The following is a 19,591-nucleotide window of genomic DNA, read 5'->3' on the forward strand; positions in this document are numbered from 1 at the left end:
AGAGACGACATTTGAAAGAAAAAAGTCATGTGATCACTGTGCACAGGAACGTTGCCCAAAATCAGTGTTTCGCATGTGGCAAACTTTGCTACAACTGCGGTAAGATTAATCATTTTTCGTGCTGTTGTAGAAGTAGAAAGAAGGAAAATGAAATGAAACAAGTAAATGCAATGATTGAAGATGACCGTGAAGAATTGTATATAGATGCACTTTATTAAAATGCTGACATGGAGAATATAAAAGCAGTAGCTACAGTTTCTGACATGATCAAACAGGAAGCAATTGATGATATGAAAAAGCAATGGAAGGAGGAGGTTGATTCAATGCAAGTGATAATGAAAGAGACACTGAGAGAATATGAGATTCCGTCTAATCACTGTCTAGAGCAAGAACGCTCACTGTGGGCACAGTCCAAGGAAGAAGTGAAAGCACAAGTGAAGGAATTTAGAAGTTTTATTGAAATGATGAAGTCTCAGCATAAAAAAGAGATTACACAGTTAATGAATGAATTAGATGAAAAGAAGATTCATATTTCATTACAAATGGAAGTGGAAGGAATTAGAAAAGATACAGTCCAAACAGAAGCAGGGAAGCAGATTGCTGAGGAGGATAGCGTGAACTGCTTACCTGAAATTCCAGATTCTAACCAGGAGGCACATGAGAATATACTAAAAAGTTTAGTTGAGATACATAAAGAAAAGCTTAAAGGTGAAAAGAAGAAAAAGAAGAAGCACGAGTCATGGCTCAGATAGCGAAGAGCCAACTTCAGAGTTTCAGTTAGCTGATACAGATTTGTTTATTGGATAATATTAATTATTTTTTACTTTTTAAGGAAGATGTAGTGATATCACATGCAATGATGTGCATGTGATGTCCATGATTGGACAGAGCACTGAGTATGTGTGGGATTGCCAGAATGTTCCAGCACGTAGCTGGGTTAAGACACGTTTATTACTGTAAATAAAAATTCTCTAATTCTTCCGGAATATGATTCTTCATTGTTAACCCACAGTACATTTAAACAGAAGTAACATAACAACCATGGTGATTTATACACAATGGAAGCAAAGCAATACATCAAAGTCTGATCTTAGTAGTTAAATTTAACATTTCAGATCTATTTTTATTTTAAAATCCCTGAAAGTAACAAGTAAAATTGAGTGTCAGACAAGCAACTGTTGTATCGGTAATACATGAGGTCTTTAAAAAGAGTTCGCTACCTTTCTGTACCGTATTTTACAAATACACTAGACCATACCAAAATCAAAGGTTCAAAGGTTCATTTTATTGTCAAAGTATACATGTACAGTACAAGTTTGATATTCGTCTTCTCCAGATTGCCACAAAATTCAGAAAAACCCTAGGAGTTGTTGAACGAAAAGATATCATCAACTTGCACCACCCCCACCCCCCAGCCTGGCACAAAACCAAGAAAAGTCTCAAGAACAGAGGCCCTTTATGAAAATAATTCATTACTCCAGTAAGCACTTTCCATGTCTGGTGAAACATCCAATCTAAATGATAGATGGTATGTTTATGTCTTGAAATGGGAGAACCTTTTGCCAGTTATTGGAGACTAAAGCAGCTTAACTACAATTGGTGAGGCACAGCCGCATTCCTTAGTTGTCCTAAGTCTGGGACATGCCTTAGTCTGATTGTCAAAAGTCACTTCTGTTGTGATTGGTTAGACTAGAAGCTGCAGCTGCTTTTCCCATTGGATAACTACTTGGTGTCCAGTTTCAAATATCCTGTGAATACAAAATGGAAGGGGCTTGCTCTCTTCTTCCTTTGTTTAAGGTAAGACAATTGGGAAGGTATGCTCTGTGTGCACTTTTAACAAAGTATATTTGTTGAATGTATTCATGTTGCTGAGTATCCACTTTGTAGTGTCCGTAACTTGGGGAACATGAACATTCGATCGAGTTTTTACTGCTTGTATATAAATGATTAATATACCTATTCGCAGAGAGTGTGTTTGCTGCCTCATTTGCCAGACCTGCGAACCTGATACACTACACTAGTCAAAGAGGAGTGATATCAGATAGGGAAATACAGAGGTGGGTACACTACTGGTCCTATTTTACATAAATTACAGATTCAGAGAACTAATGCAAAGTAGTTAACATGTCATTGATGCCAAATTTAGACAAGTAGTGGAATCAGGGACATTAACATATGGACACGTATACATAATATAATGACAACATGAAAATTACACAGTTCGCTCCTTTTGATTTGCCTATCTTTTCTCCAGTTCTTTGAAACCTGTCATTAATGCCGAGCTCTCATTTATTCCCTAAGTTCCAATGGTGTCATTAAGCTTCCATTTTCACTGAAAAATAATTTATTAAGATGAATTCTGCACAGATTATTTTCGTCAGCTTGATTTGTATATAAGGGAATCTGACATTAGTAAGATGGATTGCTGCAACTGCAGCTCCCAAACACCAGCTCAATGCAAAGACCATTCAGTAATTTTAGCCAGAAGACTAATCCAATTATTTCACAAGTTATTTAGATCTTGAGTTTAGTTTTAATATTTTGCTTTCACAGGAGATACCCAAAAAAGAATTTTCTATCAAAGCAAGCCTCTCAATTACCACAGGAATTTTTTTTAAAATATACACTGCATGGGCTAACAATCTTCTTTTAATCTATGTTTAGTTTAAGATTTCACTTCATCTCCAACATCAAGGCTGTGGAGCACATCACCTTTTTCCATTCAGAGTCTATCCAATTAGTTACATCAATCATTCCCTGTTTGCCACCTACCATGACAAACCTTCAAAATTTCTCCTTTCCATAGACTTGAATTTGTATCTTTCTCTAGTTATCCTCCTGTCACCCCTGAATAGTTCTGGAAACCTCTCTCTTCCACAACATCTACCCACTAAACCTTGCACCCCCAACCCCACTGCCCCCTCTGGCTCTCATGTTAGCTGATAATATCAACAACTATAAATTCTGCAGACACTGGAGATGTTGAGCAACACACAGAAAATGTTTAGCTACCCAGGCAGCATCTATGGAGGAAAGTAAACAGTCAATGTTTTGGACTGAGACCCTTCATCAGGAGTGGAAAGGAAAGGAGACTGGAATCCAGAATAAGATGGCGGTGGGAAGGGAAGTGGGGTTCAGACCAAAATGTCAACTGTTTATTTATTTCCGTAGATGCTGCCTGACTTGCTGAGTTCCACCAGCATTCTTCTTTGTTATTCTGGATTTCCAGCATCTGCAGAATCTCGTGTTTATGATTGGCTGCTCCAACACAAAGTCTCCTTGAGGGATGCCTACCCTGAAGAAATTTAAATCTCTATGACGGGAGTTCAGTGAGTCCTCTCTCACCACTCCCCCTCTGTGATCTCTACTCACTTATCACCTGCCAGATTGCACTCCTCCTTGGACCTCCTTATTCTGGATCCTTCCCTCTTCCTTTCCAGTCCTGCTGAAGGGCCTCAGCTTGAAGTGTCAACTGTTTATTCCCCTCCATAGATGCTGTTGGCTTTGCTGAACCCCTCCAGCATTCTGCGTCTGCTGCTCAATATCAACAACTATCTTCACATCTACCACCTCCCCTGCTTTCCAATATGCTGTCCCAAGCTACCTGCCCTCTCCAATTTCCTTTGACTCTCCCAAAGCCTTAAGCATCACCAGCACCCAGATACATGCACAGCTTGAAACAAAAGCAACTGAAAATACTGGCATCTGGAGCTCCACACAAGATGCTGGGTGATCTCAGGAGAGTCAGACAACATCTATGAGGGGAAATGGACTGACAATGCTTAGGATTGAGACCCATCCTCAGCTGACTTGTTGAGTTCCTATGGCATTGCATGTGTTGTTCCCTTCCTAGAAATGTATTTCTCAACCAGGTTTCTGACTCTGCAATGAAGCCAAACCAGTTCTTATTAAAGTCATAAATTACATCCTTTGAACTGTGACAGTACAGTGCAGTGCCAGTCACTTGTTGGTGCCTTTCATTTGGACCTGGAACAGATTACACCTAGCCTTTGTTACTATCACTGCTATTAACCAATGTAGTGCCAATGGGTGAAGAAGAAATGAACAGGCTTTGTTTTGTGGATGACAATGATGCAAGAAAACTGAACGAATTAACAGCAAGCCTGCATTAAGACACAGAGAGGAAATTACCACAGAGAAGAACAACCTGATGATGTCATCATCCAGTCATAAAGATGTTGCAATAAAATCTGGCAATGAAAATGCAAAGATGAAAGAAACACTTCAAATACCTTCCAAAAACAGTCACAGAAGATACTAAATCTTCAAATGAAGTAAAGGCAAAAACAGTCATTACCTTTTGGTCACAAAACAAAGCTGAAGTAAAGCTGAGCTGGTGGCAACAATACAATGAAGATAAAGCTTCACTTCTTTATGCATTTTCAACATCACTTTCATGGACAACCAGGAAAAGCCAGTGGGGAACCCTGAAATGCCCTTATACATACCCTGGACTGAATCTGGAACAATGCATCTGTGAAAAGCCTACAAAAGTAGTGAATGAAATCACAAGCAAGAGAAAATCTGCAGATGCTGGAAATCCAAGCAACACACACGAAATGCTGGAGGAACTTAGCAGGTCAGGCGGCATCTATGGAAAAAAGTACAGTTGATATTTCGGGCCGAGATCCTTCAGCAGGAAAAGTACTGGGTACAACCCAGTCCATCACAGGTAAATCCCTCCCCACCACAGAGCACATCTACAGTGAGCGCTGTCACAGGAAAGCAACATCCATCATCAAGGACCCCATTATCCAGGCCAGGCATTGCCCCCATACTTCAGAATACCTATGCAGTCTACCCAGCTCCAAGTATCCCAGGCTGTGTAGCTACAAGTAAACACTTCTGCCCACTAAACTGTATTTCAATGTTTTAATTATTTTTAATAATTACATAAAAATTGCAGGGCAGAAACAAGTCTTCTAGCATGACAGGTCCATTACTGTTAAGTTACACACATCCCTCCTCCTGACTTGCTGCAGGTCACCTGGTCAACCTATATATTTATCTTTTTTAAAATCCAGCACGTTCTTAGATACCTCTATGATAATACCTACATCTAATAGGCCTAATGCAGAGTGCACAATTAAATTTTGATCTTTACCCACTGTCACTAACTGGAATAAATACATTTAAGGTCAAAATTTTTCAAGTAATTTTTTAGAAGCTTACATAAAATTGATAAAGAATAAATTCTCTGGGGCTCCTGCAGATTATCCTTCCTTAATCATATCACCAGCACTTCAGAGTCCAATTAAGAGCCATTTATCAATTTTCATAAAAATACTTTGACCTCCTTACTGCATTAGTTATTTAGGGCACACTGTACAAAAATCCTTCTTTTTATTCCTAGGTCAGAATTAGAATCAGGCTTTTTATCGATGTGTCCCAACATACCGATGTGTCATGAAATCTGTTAACTTAGCAGCAGCAGTTCAATGCAATACATAACATAAATAAATCAATTACAGTATATGTATATTGGAGGAAAGAATTGTGCAAAAACAAAAATAATATATATTGAAAAAGTGAGGTAGTGTTCATGGGTTCAATATCCATTTAGGAATTTGATGGCAGAGGGGAAGAAGCTGTTCCTGAATTGCTGAGTGTGCGCCTTCAGGCTTCTGTACCTCCTACCTGATGGCAACAGTGAGAAAAGGGCATGCCCTGGGTGCTGGGGGTCCTTAATAATGGATGCTGCCTTAAATGTCCTGGGTACTTTGTAGGCTAGTACCCAAGATGGAGCCAACTAAATTTACAACCCTCTGCAGCTTCTTTTGGTTCTGTGCAGTAGTGCCCCCCACCATACTAGAAAATGATGCAGCCTGTCAGAATGCTCTCCACAGTACATTTGTAAAATCTTTTGAGTGTTTTTGTTGACATACCAAATCTCTTCAAACTCCTAATGATGTACAGTTGCTGTCTTGCCTTCTTTATAGCTGCATCGATATGTTGGGACCAGGTTAGGTCCTCAGAGGTCTTTACACCCAGGAACTTGAAACTACTCACTCACTCCACTTCCAATCCCTCTATGAGGATACTGTACTCCATATCCATAAGCATAAAGAGCAATTTATATAAATATATTTATAGGCAGTTCCCAGGTTATGACTCAGTGAGTGAGTCTAGTCAGTGCTTCCACCTATGCTTGGCTTTACAATCTCTGTTTAGGCTCATGGTTGGGGTGGGTCACATGGAAATTCAAGAGTGTAGGACCTATCAAGTGTGACAGTGGGAAAGTGTGTATGGAACCGGAGGAAATAGCAGAGGTACTTAATGAATACTTCACTTCAGTATTCACTATGGAAAAGGATCTTAGTAATTGTAGTGATGATTTGCAGCAGACTGAAAAGCTTGAGCATGTAGTGTTACGTATCCCGTAACTGGATCACTTACCAGCAAAGATAGAGAGGTCCGCTGAAGTCTGATGGTACCATTTTTATTTATAAAGGGGCACAAAAGGAAGGTTAATACAAACAATCAGATACCATAAGTCATCAATACTCAATCTAAAGTGCAGGTATAGTAATGATCAATCAGAAATAAGCTCTATCGTTGTCTAGGGGGATAATATCTTGTCCATTTGGAAAAATATAACAGTCATTCAAAAAGTCGACAGGCTTCAGCCTTCTGGGAACCGCTGAGTTTCCCGTGTTGGAGAGAGAGAGAGAGAGAGAGAGAGAGAGAGAGAGGTTGGTGAGAAAGGAACACTTGCCCAGGTCCTTCGAAGCAACGCGGTGGAATCAGGAGAGCAGGCTTTCCTGTTGTTAGTTAACAGCGATTGTCCATGATTCCAGCCACAGACTCCCGATTCGGAATCTAACGCACGTGGCTTCCTTCAAAATGGCTTCCCGCTACGACGGGATCACTATCGTGTCTCCTTGGTGCATCTGAAGGGATTGTCCCCCCCAGACCCTCCTTTATACTTCCTCACAAGATCACAGGTGTCAATCTCTCTCTCAACCAGCCCACTTTGCCCGAGGGCTTTACACATGGTCTTCATGAGACAATAGCCAGGGTTGCTTTATTCTGCGTCCCGGTGGAACGTGGTCTTCAGCACGTCTCCCTCTCTCTCCCATTTCCTGTGTCTATTCAGCACGTCTCTCTCTCTCTTGGGTCATTGACCCCCCCCCCCCCTTCACTAGGGCTCTTGCGATTCTCGCAAAGGAGGGGGCTGGTATCATAACAGTAGATATTAAGAAACAGGATGTGCTGGAGCTTTTGGAAAGCATCAAGTTGGATGTTGCCGGGACTGGACGAAATGCACCCCAGGCTACTGTGGGAGGTGTGGAAGACAAGGGAGAAGATTGCTGAGCCTCTGGCGATGATCTATGCATCATCAATGGGGACAGGAGAGGTTCCAGAGGATTGGAGGGCTGCGAATGTTGTTCCTTTATTCAAGAAAGGGAGTAGAGCTAGCCCAGAAAATTATAGATCATTGGGTCTTACTTCAGAGGTTGGTAAGTTGATGGAGAAGATCCTGACAGGCAGGATTTATGTACATTTGGAGGTGTATAATATGATTAGGAATAGTCAGCATGGTTTTGTCAAGGGCAGGTTGTGCCTTCTGAGCCTGATTGAATTTTTTGAAGATGTGACTAAACACATTGATGAAGGAAGAGCAGTAGATGTAGTGTATATGGATTTCAGCAAGGCATTTGATAAGGTACCCCATGTAAGGCTTATTGAGAAAGAAAGGAGGCAGGGGATGCAAGGAGACATTGTTTTGTGGATCCAGAAATGGCTTGCCCACAGAAGGCAAAGAGGGGTTGTAGACAGTTCATATTCTACATGGAGGCCAGTGACCAGTGGTGTGCCTCAGGGATCTGTTGTGGAACCCCTACTCTTTGTGATTTTTATAAATGACCTGGATGAGGAAGTGGAGGGATGCGTTAGTAAGTTTGCTGATGACACAAAGGTTGGAGGTGTTGTGAATAGTGTGGAGGGCTGTCAGAGGTTACAGCGGGACATTGATAGGATGCAAAATTGGGCTGACAAGTGGCAGATGGAGTTCAGCCCAGATAACTGTGAAATGGTTTATTTTGGTAGGTCAAATATGATGGCAGAATATAGTATTAATGGTAAGACTCTTGGCTGTGTGGAGGCTCAGAGGGATCTTGAGGTCTGACTCCATAGGATGCCCAAAGCAGTTGTGCAGGTTGACTCTGTGGTTAAGAAGGCGTACGGTATATTGGCCTTCATCAATCATGGAATTGAATTTAGGAGCTGAGAGGTAATGTTGCAGCTATTTTGGACCCGGGTCAGACCTCACTCTGAGTACTGTGCTCATTTCTGGTCACCTCACTACATGAAGGATGTGGAAGCCATAGAAAGGGTGCAGAGGAGATTTACAAGGATGTTGCCTAGATTGGGGAGCATGCCTCATGAGAATAGTTTGAGTGAACTCTGCCTTTTCTCTTTGAAGTGATGGAGGATGAGAGGTGACCTGATAGAGGTGTATAAGATGATGAGAGACATTGATCGTGTGGATAGTCAGAGGCTTTTTCCCAGGACTGAAATGGTTGCCACAAGAGGACACAAGTTTAAGGTGCTGGGGAGAAGGTACAAAAGGAGATGTTAGGGGCAAGTTTTTTTTTACTCAGAGAGTGGCGAGTGCATGGCATGGTCTGCTAGCAACAGTGGTGGAGGCGGATACGCTAGGGCCTTTTAAGAGACTTTTAGATAGATACATGGAGCTTAGTAAAATAGAGGGCTATAGGTAAGCCTAGTAATACCTAAGGTAGGGACATGTTTGGCACAACTTTGTGGGCCAAAGGGCCTGTATTGTGCTGTAGGTTTTTTATGTTTCTATTTCCTGTACACAAGTAAAGGAAAATGGAACAAGTGTTACTCCAGATCTGATGCAACACAAAAAAAACCACAAAAGATAAAGAACACAATAAAAATAAAACCACAATAAATATAAATACTAAGATAGTTTACATACATGGATTTAATACATGTCCATAAGTGATGCTAGGCTGTACACAAGATGACTGACAGGAAATAATAAAGTAGTGGTGGTTCGTGGGTGGAGGTGTTGATCAGCCTCACTGCGTGTGGGAAGTAACTGTCTTCGAGTCTGGTGGCCCTACATAGCTTCCTCCATGGTGGGAGTGAGACAAACAGTCCATGAGCAGGATAGTTGGAGCATGCCCCGTTCCCATTCAGCAGACGATGCCTGGAGCCATGCCATAGCTGGGAACTCTATCCTAACAGGTCTCTCAAACACTTGTAGGGGAAATTGGGTCTTAGTGGGGAGATCATAACCCTTGGGATGACCTGTAGTGAGTTTCATATTCTCATGACTGTAATCTTACAAAGTTTATTGTTTTTTTAAAAATTTAATTTATTGGTAGTTATCTTTTATTTATTTTGGATATTTGTTTGTGAAGATATCTTCCTTGTACTTATGTAATTATAGTTCTGTAAACTTCCACTAAGTCTCCTTGTCTTTCCTGGAAAAGGGAACTCCTGATCACTGGAGATTTTCTGTTCTGGCATCATCCCTGTAAATCCATTGGTGCACTTTATCCAGCTTCTCTACAATATCTGCATGGACTACAGTGTGTACCACAGTAACTGTCCAAAGTGTACCAAGTGCGATCCAACCACAGTTAATACAGCTGTGAGTCATATGCAACAGAGAAAGACAAACTAAACCAGAAGCTCACCTTATTACTTATGAATGCTCCTGAACAATTCCCTGAACATGCCATTACAAGTAGAATGAGTGGCTTTTTGCATGCTGGCCTTCATTAGTAGGGGAATGAGTATAGAAGCCCGGATGTAGCAGTTGGTGAGGTCACTGATAGAGTATTGCCTTAGGTTCTGGCCATCCTGTTATTGGAAGGATGCTATTATAAAAGAAAGGATACAGAAAAAATTCACAAGGATATTGTCAGGACTGGAGAGCTTGCCTCATAAGGAGGTATTGGAGAGGCTGGGCCTGTATTCCCTGGAGCAAAGGCGGCTGAGGTTTGACTTTATGGAATCATGGAAGCCATCAACAGGGTGAATGAACACAGTCTTTTTCCCAGGGGTGGGGAATCAAGAATTAGGGAGCAGAGGTTTAGGGTGAGGGGGAGGGATTTAATACGAACCTGAGGGGCAACTTTTTCACCCACAAGATGGTACGTACATGGACTGAGGTGTCCTGTTTGAAGCAGGTACAATTACAAAATTTAGAAGAAAATTAGATGAGAAAGATTCAGAGGATATGGATCAAACACAGGCAGATGAAACTATGTTAGATAGACAACTTGGAGAATCATGAATGAGTTGGGATGAAAGGCCAATATTTTTCGTTTTGCAGTGGCACAATCTGAATAAAGCCTCAGGTCAACCAAAAAACGTGTTGTGAGCCATGTTCTCATTCAGTTGCATAGTTCTGATTTGGATTTTATCCAACAAAAAAGGCTCTATTGCTGAAACTTGGACATTGCAAACTTTCAGATCAGCAAATTCCAGATGCACAGAAGAAGTATAAATTCAAAATAATGAAGTAAGGATGGCTTCAATGATTTTGTTACCATACTCTGCCCTAGAATTTCAGACATCATCATCATATTGGCATTGTAATTACCAGCCATTCATTGATTTATAAATGGGACATGTTCTTGAAAACCTTCCATTAAGCCAGCTGTCATAAATCAAGAAGGTTGGATGAAATGTGTTACGGACTCTGCAGTGTGCTGCACTGGACAGCCACTAAACCGAAAAATAACCTTGAATGCCAATAGAGTCTTAGCGAAAACTCCTAAGTCGATGAATACCTCTACTAATGCCACAAATCTTGCACTGACAACCTGACAGATAAATTATCACTCCATAGAATTTTATCCTTAGAAATAACCAGAATGTACAAACGTACTTTTGAGATGAAATAGAAAACACTCGTATTATTATCTAGCACATTTACCAACAAGTTCAAAGATTCAAAGTACATTTATTATCAAAGTATGTATGCAGTATACAATTCTGAGATTTGCCTTTCCCACAGACAGCCACAAAACAAAGAGAACTATGGAATCCTTTCAAGGAAAACCATCAAACCCCTCTCGCGAAAAAAAAATTCACAAATGGCAACAAAAAAAAATTAAAAAACAAATAAAACAAAATCTATAGAGTCCAGGCATATCCAGTATCCAGTTCATCTCAGTGTTCATCATCTGTGCAGGCCACCCCAATTCAAAATTGTCCAAAACAGCAACAAAAAAGGAGTGACTAGAAACCAGAAACACATCGTAACATGAACTATAGGGTCCAATCCACAAACAGTGTCGATTAAACCTCACCCGAGACCCAGAACTCTGGCACCATCCTCTGACAGCATCGAGGGAAAGCGAGACCACTCGAACACAGAGGCCTTCCTTAAGGAACAACGAGCAAGAGGGAGAGAGAGACCATAACACACAGAGACTTTCTTCCTGACACATATGATTAAATTGGTCAACAACCATGAATATCCTCATCACCATAGTTCTATTAAACTTACCATTTTAATCAGAAATGAATCCTCCTATTACTTATAATATCAATTGGACTACTATTGTAATCTAACCATTTAAATCACCATAGCTTCTACATCAATTGCTAGCAGAGGTACTGGGCACATCTGAGCTATCTGTAATAGCCTGCATTCTAGAGACATTGGCCTCATGGAAAAGTGCAGATCTTTGTGGTACAGCTATCACTCTTGCTGTAAATGTAACAATAGATCTTGTCCAATCAATTCAAAACTCAAGCTGGAAAAAAAAACTAAAAAGCAAAAGATAATTCAAGAAAACAAATCTAAAATGAGAACTCCAGTCACTGAGACTTCTACAAGTCTACAATTACACTACATGACTTCATGTTACTAACCCTTTTCTATTGGTTTAGCAGACATCAACACTCAATCAGTGAGAAACCCAGGAAATTGGTGCAGTTAATGATTTATATTTTGCTTGGCTGCTTTTATACAACATATAATTTTCTTACACCAGTAAATCACAGACTGAAGAATCAGACCAAACGTCATATCCTGATGACAACCATCTGGCCTTGAAATGATTATAAGCCATTCCTAAAGCATTTCATGTAGTGTGTCTCTTCACTACTTTGCTGGGTAGGCACAGAGCTGGCTGCCACTGAATCACCATTACATTTCATCCTATAGGTGCAGATGGGAACTTGCAAACCTGAATTAAAGCTAGCACAATGGGGAGAGAAAAGCAGTTGTCCTGAACCCACTTTGGTTGTCCATTGGTGAGACAAGTGAATAGGAAGCTTCCATTGTCATATTTCACTATCAGGCCGCCAGAACCTCAGAACCTATGGCCATTAAGAGACTACTAGACAGGTATATGGAGGAATTTAAGGTGGAGGGTTAGATGGGAGGCAGGGTTTAAGGGCTGGCACAACATTGTGGGCCAAAGGGCCTGTACTGTGCTGTATTGTTCTATGTTCTATTGTGCCATTAAGTGAGGGGGTGAATCGGATGTGAACAGTCATAAAGTGGTCCGAGAGACCTGGGACCCTGACCATGGACAAGTAAGACCAAAGCACCTGTTTCCATGGTGCACAACTTCATGAATCTATTAATCTAGTTCAATTTAATTTCCAACTCCCCACCAAATAAATCAGTCCATGCCTGCACATAACAAGACCTGTTCAATTTTCAGGCATAAACTGATGACAAGTTAACATTCATGCCACTAAAGTGCCAGATAATTACTGACCCCATCACAAGGATCTAGCCACCTATCCTCGACTTTTAACTGCATTGCCATCACTGTTCCCTATCATCAACATCATCAGGGTCACCACAGATCAGAACTTCAACTGGGGCACCCACACAAAAAAAGTGGCTATGAGAACAAGTCAGAGAATACATATCTGCAGTGGGTGATTTGCATCCTGGTATCAAAGAGCTTGCCCACCATTTTACCATTCAGGTGTGTAATGGGACATTCTACCTTCCCCTACAAGTGTAATGCTCCAGATGCTCCATCCAGCATCCCAGATGTTCAAATCCTCTGGCAAAGCCATGGAAAAGCTACAGTGTGTACTATCTGTCATACAGGTTACTCCAACTGCACCTCCCAAACATAGGACTCAACTCACAGGAAGGACAAAAGTAGCCACCAAATGGGAACACCACCAATATCAGGCTCCTCTCCAAGTCACACACTTTTTGACTTGGAAATATGTTACTGATTCTTCAACATCAGTGAATTTAAATTGTGGAACACTCACTGCAAGAGCAGGAGGAGTACCATCACCAGACAGTCGCTCAAAGTGGCAGCACACCACCACCTTCAAGGTATCTTGGGATGGACAATAAATATTTGCTTTACCAATCCGGCTCAGATCCAGAAAATAAAGTGTAAATAGACACCCAAAAGAAGCACTGCTGGGGAATGAGTACACTCCCTGCATCTGATGCTAACATATCACCAGGTAAGAGAGCAAACTACCAGATCAGACTGTGGTCATAACACAAAAGGATGTGGAAAAGATGCAGAAATGGTAGTTACGCCCTACATGGTGCTGAAGTAAACAGCACCACACAAATGAATTTCTAGACTATAGTTTGCTCCTGTACCAACAACAGGAACCAATGGACAATCTACTCTGTTATGTTATTAACCCTAAAACATGTTCAAATAACTTGATGACACAGAACTGTTCTACATCTGGATCATGCATTAAACCATGTAAATAACACCTGAAACTCCCAAGTGCTAATACAGAAACTCCCACCTGAAGACCCCTACCAAAGACAGAGCTTCCACTAAATGCCCCTTGCAAATAGAAGAGTACACTATAAAGACTTTCACCAACATGGTAAAATTACGTAGAACCACCAAATTAAAAAAGAGTCCAGCATTTAAAAATATGGTCACATAGTGTAAACTAAAGTCAGAAGATTTTTTGAATAATATGCATTGTTACTTGATAAGAGCAATTGGTCGCCGAAGCATAGGGATCCCCTGGATGTTTAAGCATCCAGAGCCTGAACAAGTCTTTGCTCCATTCTCAGAGAGCATTAAAGATGTTCCAGTTTACCTTTAGCATACCATTCACCTCTTTGATCTCTTATTGCAAAGTCATCAAAATCTATAAAATCATTGCTAAATGTCACTGAGCAGTACGAAAAAATTGGCAGAAGTGCATTATCAGCAGTTACCCTGACAACTTCAGTTTAAGGATAATGCTCAGTAAAACTGCAGCCAGTCTAAAAAGTGCTGCCAGAATGAAGTATGAAGGCAACTTCCAGGGGGGGGGGGGGGGGGGGGGGGAAATCACGTTCATACCAGAGCAGGTAACTTTGCTGCTCCTCAAAACCATCCTGCATTCTTTAGCTGATGACATTTTTTAATGCTAAATTAACTTTGCATCAGAAGAATTAACTCAAGGTAAAATATTACTGACAAGATGACAGATTGAATTTACATTCACACTCTTACTCTGTTTGTACACAGAGGTAATTTTGCTTCAGGAACCATAAGATCAGTTAATTGACAGAACTAATCCAATACCTGCCCCAATCAGAAATGAAGTAATAGTAGAATAGATGATAGCCCAGTCTGCCTGACTTCTACAAACAAAAATGATAAGAATTTGTTCCAGTCTTATTAGACTGGATGGTCCAGGCTGTTAAAGTAGACAATTGCTTACCAATATTTTATGCAGGAAGTTCCTATCAACATATTTGGTCATTCTAAGTAATTGTCCAGCTGACCCTTCATCACAGTTTAGACAATTTAGCCAACCATAAACTGAGCTATCAGTAGCTTGATTTGGAAAACTATGGTTCATTTATGACAGATTCCAGGCTGCAAAGAAAAAAATTTAAACACCTGTGTAGGCAATATTACCATAGCTCCTGTCACTGTTCAACTGAACAAAAACTCTATCATTCTTACTCAAATATAAAAATAGAAAACAACCAGACATGTACGGTATTGTCTTCGAGTGGTCACACGTGTGCTGAACAGAAAGGGAAGGAAGTGACACATCATTTCTGGAAAGTGCACACTTGTACACTTCTGGAAAGTGTGAAGCCGAATTTTTAATCTCTTCTACAGTTTGTCAAGTGGGAGCCAGAACACAAATTTATTTTGGGATAGTACAGCAGAAGTATAATGTCACAGCCAGCAGCACACTTTGGAAAGTGAACCAGTGAACCCATCTAACAGAATAGCCCAAGCCGTTTGTGGTTTTGTACCCGATTATCTCGTCAGAGGCACCGTTTATCATATCCTGCCACTAGCTATGACACATCCTCTATTTACATGGCTGGCGAATAAGCTCTTGTGACTAATGAGAGCCGCTCGTCATCAAGTACAAATCGATCACTCACATTCTGCTTGTCCATTACTTTGTGCTTAAAATGTCACTGCAGTGGACAGGAGCATCGGCGTAGACTGACATCGAATTGGCCGAAGGTATACCAGTGTGGGTGCTGCAACAGCAGTGATAAACAGGCTTCATGAAATTACACAATACTAACAGAGAGACTCCAAGAGATGCAGGGAGAGAAGAGATAAAGAAACACGCCACACGGTGTGTGGTTTTGCCCTTCCTGTCTCAATAATACACACCACTCCTTCCCCAAAACCTGTAGACCATCTTGTCCCAGACCCCTAAGCTACCTACCCAAGGTCTTTACGGCGATCTGGCGGGTGAGTGGAGGCGGCAGGTTGATGCAAACCAAGTCGACGTCGTGGTGCAGCAAGACGTCGTCGATCCTGTTGGTGTAGAACGGCACGTCCATCTCCTTGGCCAGCTCCTCGGCTTTCTCGGGCGTCCTTCCCCACAGTGCTTTGACCGGGAAGCCCTGACTCTGCAGCAGAGGGACGATCACCCGTGTGGTGAGGCTGGTGCCGAAAACCCCCACGCCGGGCAGCATGTTGAACAACTCCACCCCTGCGGAAAGGCTGCTCGCTCGCCCCCTCCGGGGCTAGCAGCACCGTCGCGGGGCGATGGGCAGACACGTCGCTGTCATTTTCTGGTACAAGGGTTCAGCGCCCGGCTCTTTGCTTCCTGCCGTGTGTGTGTCTGCAGCGAGCGAGCATGCAGGGACCGCCCTCCGTCGGTGTTGCACTGCCCTCTAGGTCCGACTGCTCCGGCTCAGCACCATCCGCAGGCGCCTCTGCTGCGGTCTGGCTCGCCTTTTCTACCCGTCCGCGGGTTGCAAGCGGCGCCCAATCAGTGGATGAGGACGGCTGGCGGGGGGCCCGTCAGTGGCGAGTGGGAGGCAAACGGTGTGACGCACGGAGTACGGGAAATGACCGACGGCTACAGAGTCGCAGGTGCAGGCACTGACCCACCGATACAGCGGCTGAACCCCAGATCCAGCAGTTGATCCATGGATGCAGGCACTGACCCAGAGATAGGAGCATTCATTCACAGACACCGGCACCAGATACAGGGACAGGCCCCTGAATACAACTGCTGACCTATGGATACAGGGACTGGTCCCCCAGATACAGATACTGGACCACAGGTACAGCAACTGAGCACCTGATACAGGGAATCAAAGACTCACACAGGTACAGAGAGAAAACAGATACCAACATACAGGATAAGTGAATAGGTACATTGAGGCCCTCCATAGGCTGTCTACATGATACTCAAGCCCGGACAGTACAATACCAAGAGCAAGCTGTGGCCCATGCAGCTCCCCCTCCCCACACAGCTGATGAACCCAAAGGAACGCAGAGGCCGATACAGTTTGGCACCAGCTGCCTCGCAGGAGTTGCCAGTCAGCATTGAACTCAAATAGGACTGCCTCAGGGACTCCAGTTCTGGATATTTCCACAGGGTTTACTCCCGAAGCCTTCCCCATGAGTGGTATCGCCGCAAGGCAATGGCGGTTTGAGATCAGAGCTTTCTGTACTGTCACACAGAAAATTATACAGGCAGACGTAACAGAACAGGGGAATTGAGGGGAAGTACAGGTGTTGAGAGCCACAAGTTGATAGGCACACAGATGCAGGCATAGATTGTTACACACACAGTCTACCACACAGGCACTGAGGAACTTGCTGACACAGGCTGATATGCCTACAGGGACAGAGAATAACACTGACATGTGAGCAGAGCTGCTCTGTAACAGATCAAGTCAGATATGTTGACAGACAGATCTAGGCACAGAGGCGCAGACTGTGATGGATACGTATTCACACATAACACGTGCATAGGCTCAGAAAGTGATAAATACAGACATTGACGTGCAAACACCCTGATAAACAATGACACCGGGAAACTGACACAGCTACAGAGAAAAAACATTGCCAAGCCAGCATACAAATATAAGCTTATTATCACAGAAAAACAGAGCTAGACATTTCTGTCCATAGAGACATGAGCAGAGACTGACAAGCACACAGGTATAAGCAGACACTACCAGACACCAACACAGAGACACTGATACACAGATGCAAAGAGACTCTGATATGCTCATTCTGGGATAGGCGTTGAGAGACAAGCACTGCTACACAGGTACAAACATACAGAGATGGACACAAACATGCAACAAACATACAGATGTAGACAGGTACACAGTAACAGAGAGACACACTGACATAGGCATGGAGATGCATGTAACTCACCACACATTAGAGTCATAAAAAAGTACAACATAGAAACAGGCCCTTCAGCCTATCTTGTCCATGCTAAGTTGCCTATTCCCATCAATCCATACCCCTACCATCCATGTAACTATCCAAACTTCTTTTAAACATTGAAATCAAGCTGGCATGCACCACTTGTGCTGACAGCTCCTTCCAAACTTTCACAACCCTCTAAGTGAAGAAAAGTCCCCTCATGTTCCTCTTAAACTTTTCACCTTTCTCCTTTAAACCATGACTATGTTGTAGTCCCACCCAACCTCAGTGTCAAAAGCCTGCTAGCATTTACCCTATTGATACTCCTCATAATTTTTTATACCTCTATCAAATCTCCCCTCAATCTTCTATGTTGCAAGGCATAAAATCCTAACCTATTCAATCTTTCCTTCTGACTCAGGTCCTCCAGTCCTTGTAACATTCTTGTAATTTTTCTCTGCACTCTTTCAACCTTATTTACATACAGACATTGACAAACAGAGAAATACAGAGGGACACAGGTAAACTTTAATGAACACAGAAACATAATCAGTGTTCCCAGCAAGTGATCCCCAGTCAGTGTCACACTGTCACTGGCACAGAACCATGCATACTGACCAATACAGAGATTAATGTAAACAGAGGTATCAAACAAGATAGAGAAGCATAGTCACACACACCCTGGATATAGGACCAGGAACACTGATACTGACTGGTATTGATGCAGAGGCATTGAATTAATGATAGAAATCGACTACAAATACAGTGTCAGTCTGACACCATCAATTACTGACAAACTGATCAAGATAGTGACACACAGAGATATTTTCATATGAACACTGGCTTAGTGATGCAAGTACACCAGTGACACAGTTGCATTGACACTACACCTATATTGTAACAGGCACTGACATACTGACACATCTTCAGAACCTGCATTGGAAACCAACACACAGAGACAGACATGACAGCAATAGACAAATGCTGACAATGCTACAATGATAGGATCTGAGAGGAATCCTGGTGGAGTTTCTGATTGAATTTTTCTCCTAGTCACATGTCATCACTTTCAGGATGTGTCCACGTGGTGTCCTTTGGCCGGGTGTCTGACTCTATCTGTGTATACTTGTGAAGCAGTCTTCTCACAGGTTTCACAATATATCCAGCTGGAGCCACAGGGTGCACCACATTAGACTTCTAATGAGGAGAAAGCAAGATATTTCTAAAAGTAAAAATTTGTAGATGCTGGAAATCTTAAATAATAATAGAAAATGACTAAAATATTCAGCAGCTTAGGCTACATCTATGTATCCCTCTCCACACTTGCTATCTGACCTGCAGGTTATTTTTAACTCCTTAGCTTTTAGTCTAATCAAGGCTTCCAATTACACAAGAACACATATAGTGTTTAACATAATATCAAGTTTCAGTTTTATGAAGATCATACATATGGGTAATTATGTAATTGATTTTCAGCTAAACACAAAGACAGTTGGAAATGAGAGAAGAATATCCTACAAGCTGCACATGCTGGTTGTTCCCATCATTCCCTCTCATTTTACTTCCATCAAATGCATCCAGTTTTGAAAGTTGCTCTTCAACCTTCCAGCGAAGCTTATGATAAATTGTTATATAAATAGTTCCTTAGTTCCCCCTGGAATTTTAGTAATTCCACACAGTGTCGACTTATCCCTAACTATCCAATCAGAGGGAGCAGTTTATTTCCGTTTCATTGTTACCACTCACGGTATTGAGCTCCTTGCCATTATAACCTAATATTTGATTCCATTTACCCTTCCCACTCATGATGCCACATTTGCAACTATTGATTTACTTCAATCTATAGTATCAGATTTGTATCTTCCTTCCTAATCAGAGGACATACCGTCAGCAAGTTTGGTGTATGACCAGTTTATCTCCTCTCTTCTCTGCTAAACCCATCCACTACACCCAAGATCCTGGAGAGCTGTAAT

The 19,591-nt window shown here is 42.0% G+C and overlaps 1 protein-coding gene across 1 annotated transcript in view; it reads right to left on the reverse strand.

Moving 5' to 3' along the window:
- The window catches only part of LOC140713604 (glucose-fructose oxidoreductase domain-containing protein 1), a 93,239-nt gene extending 76,971 nt beyond the window's left edge, over positions 1-16,268 (reverse strand). Inside the window, exon 1 of the mRNA XM_073023917.1 lies at positions 15,667-16,268. Coding sequence (XP_072880018.1) covers positions 15,667-15,919 — 253 coding nt within the window. The 5' untranslated portion in view covers positions 15,920-16,268. The remainder of the gene's footprint in view (positions 1-15,666) is intronic.
- Between the last annotated feature and the right edge of the window lie 3,323 nt (positions 16,269-19,591).

This window comes from Hemitrygon akajei, chromosome 20 (genome assembly GCF_048418815.1).
Source record: "Hemitrygon akajei chromosome 20, sHemAka1.3, whole genome shotgun sequence".
NCBI lineage: Eukaryota > Metazoa > Chordata > Chondrichthyes > Myliobatiformes > Dasyatidae > Hemitrygon > Hemitrygon akajei.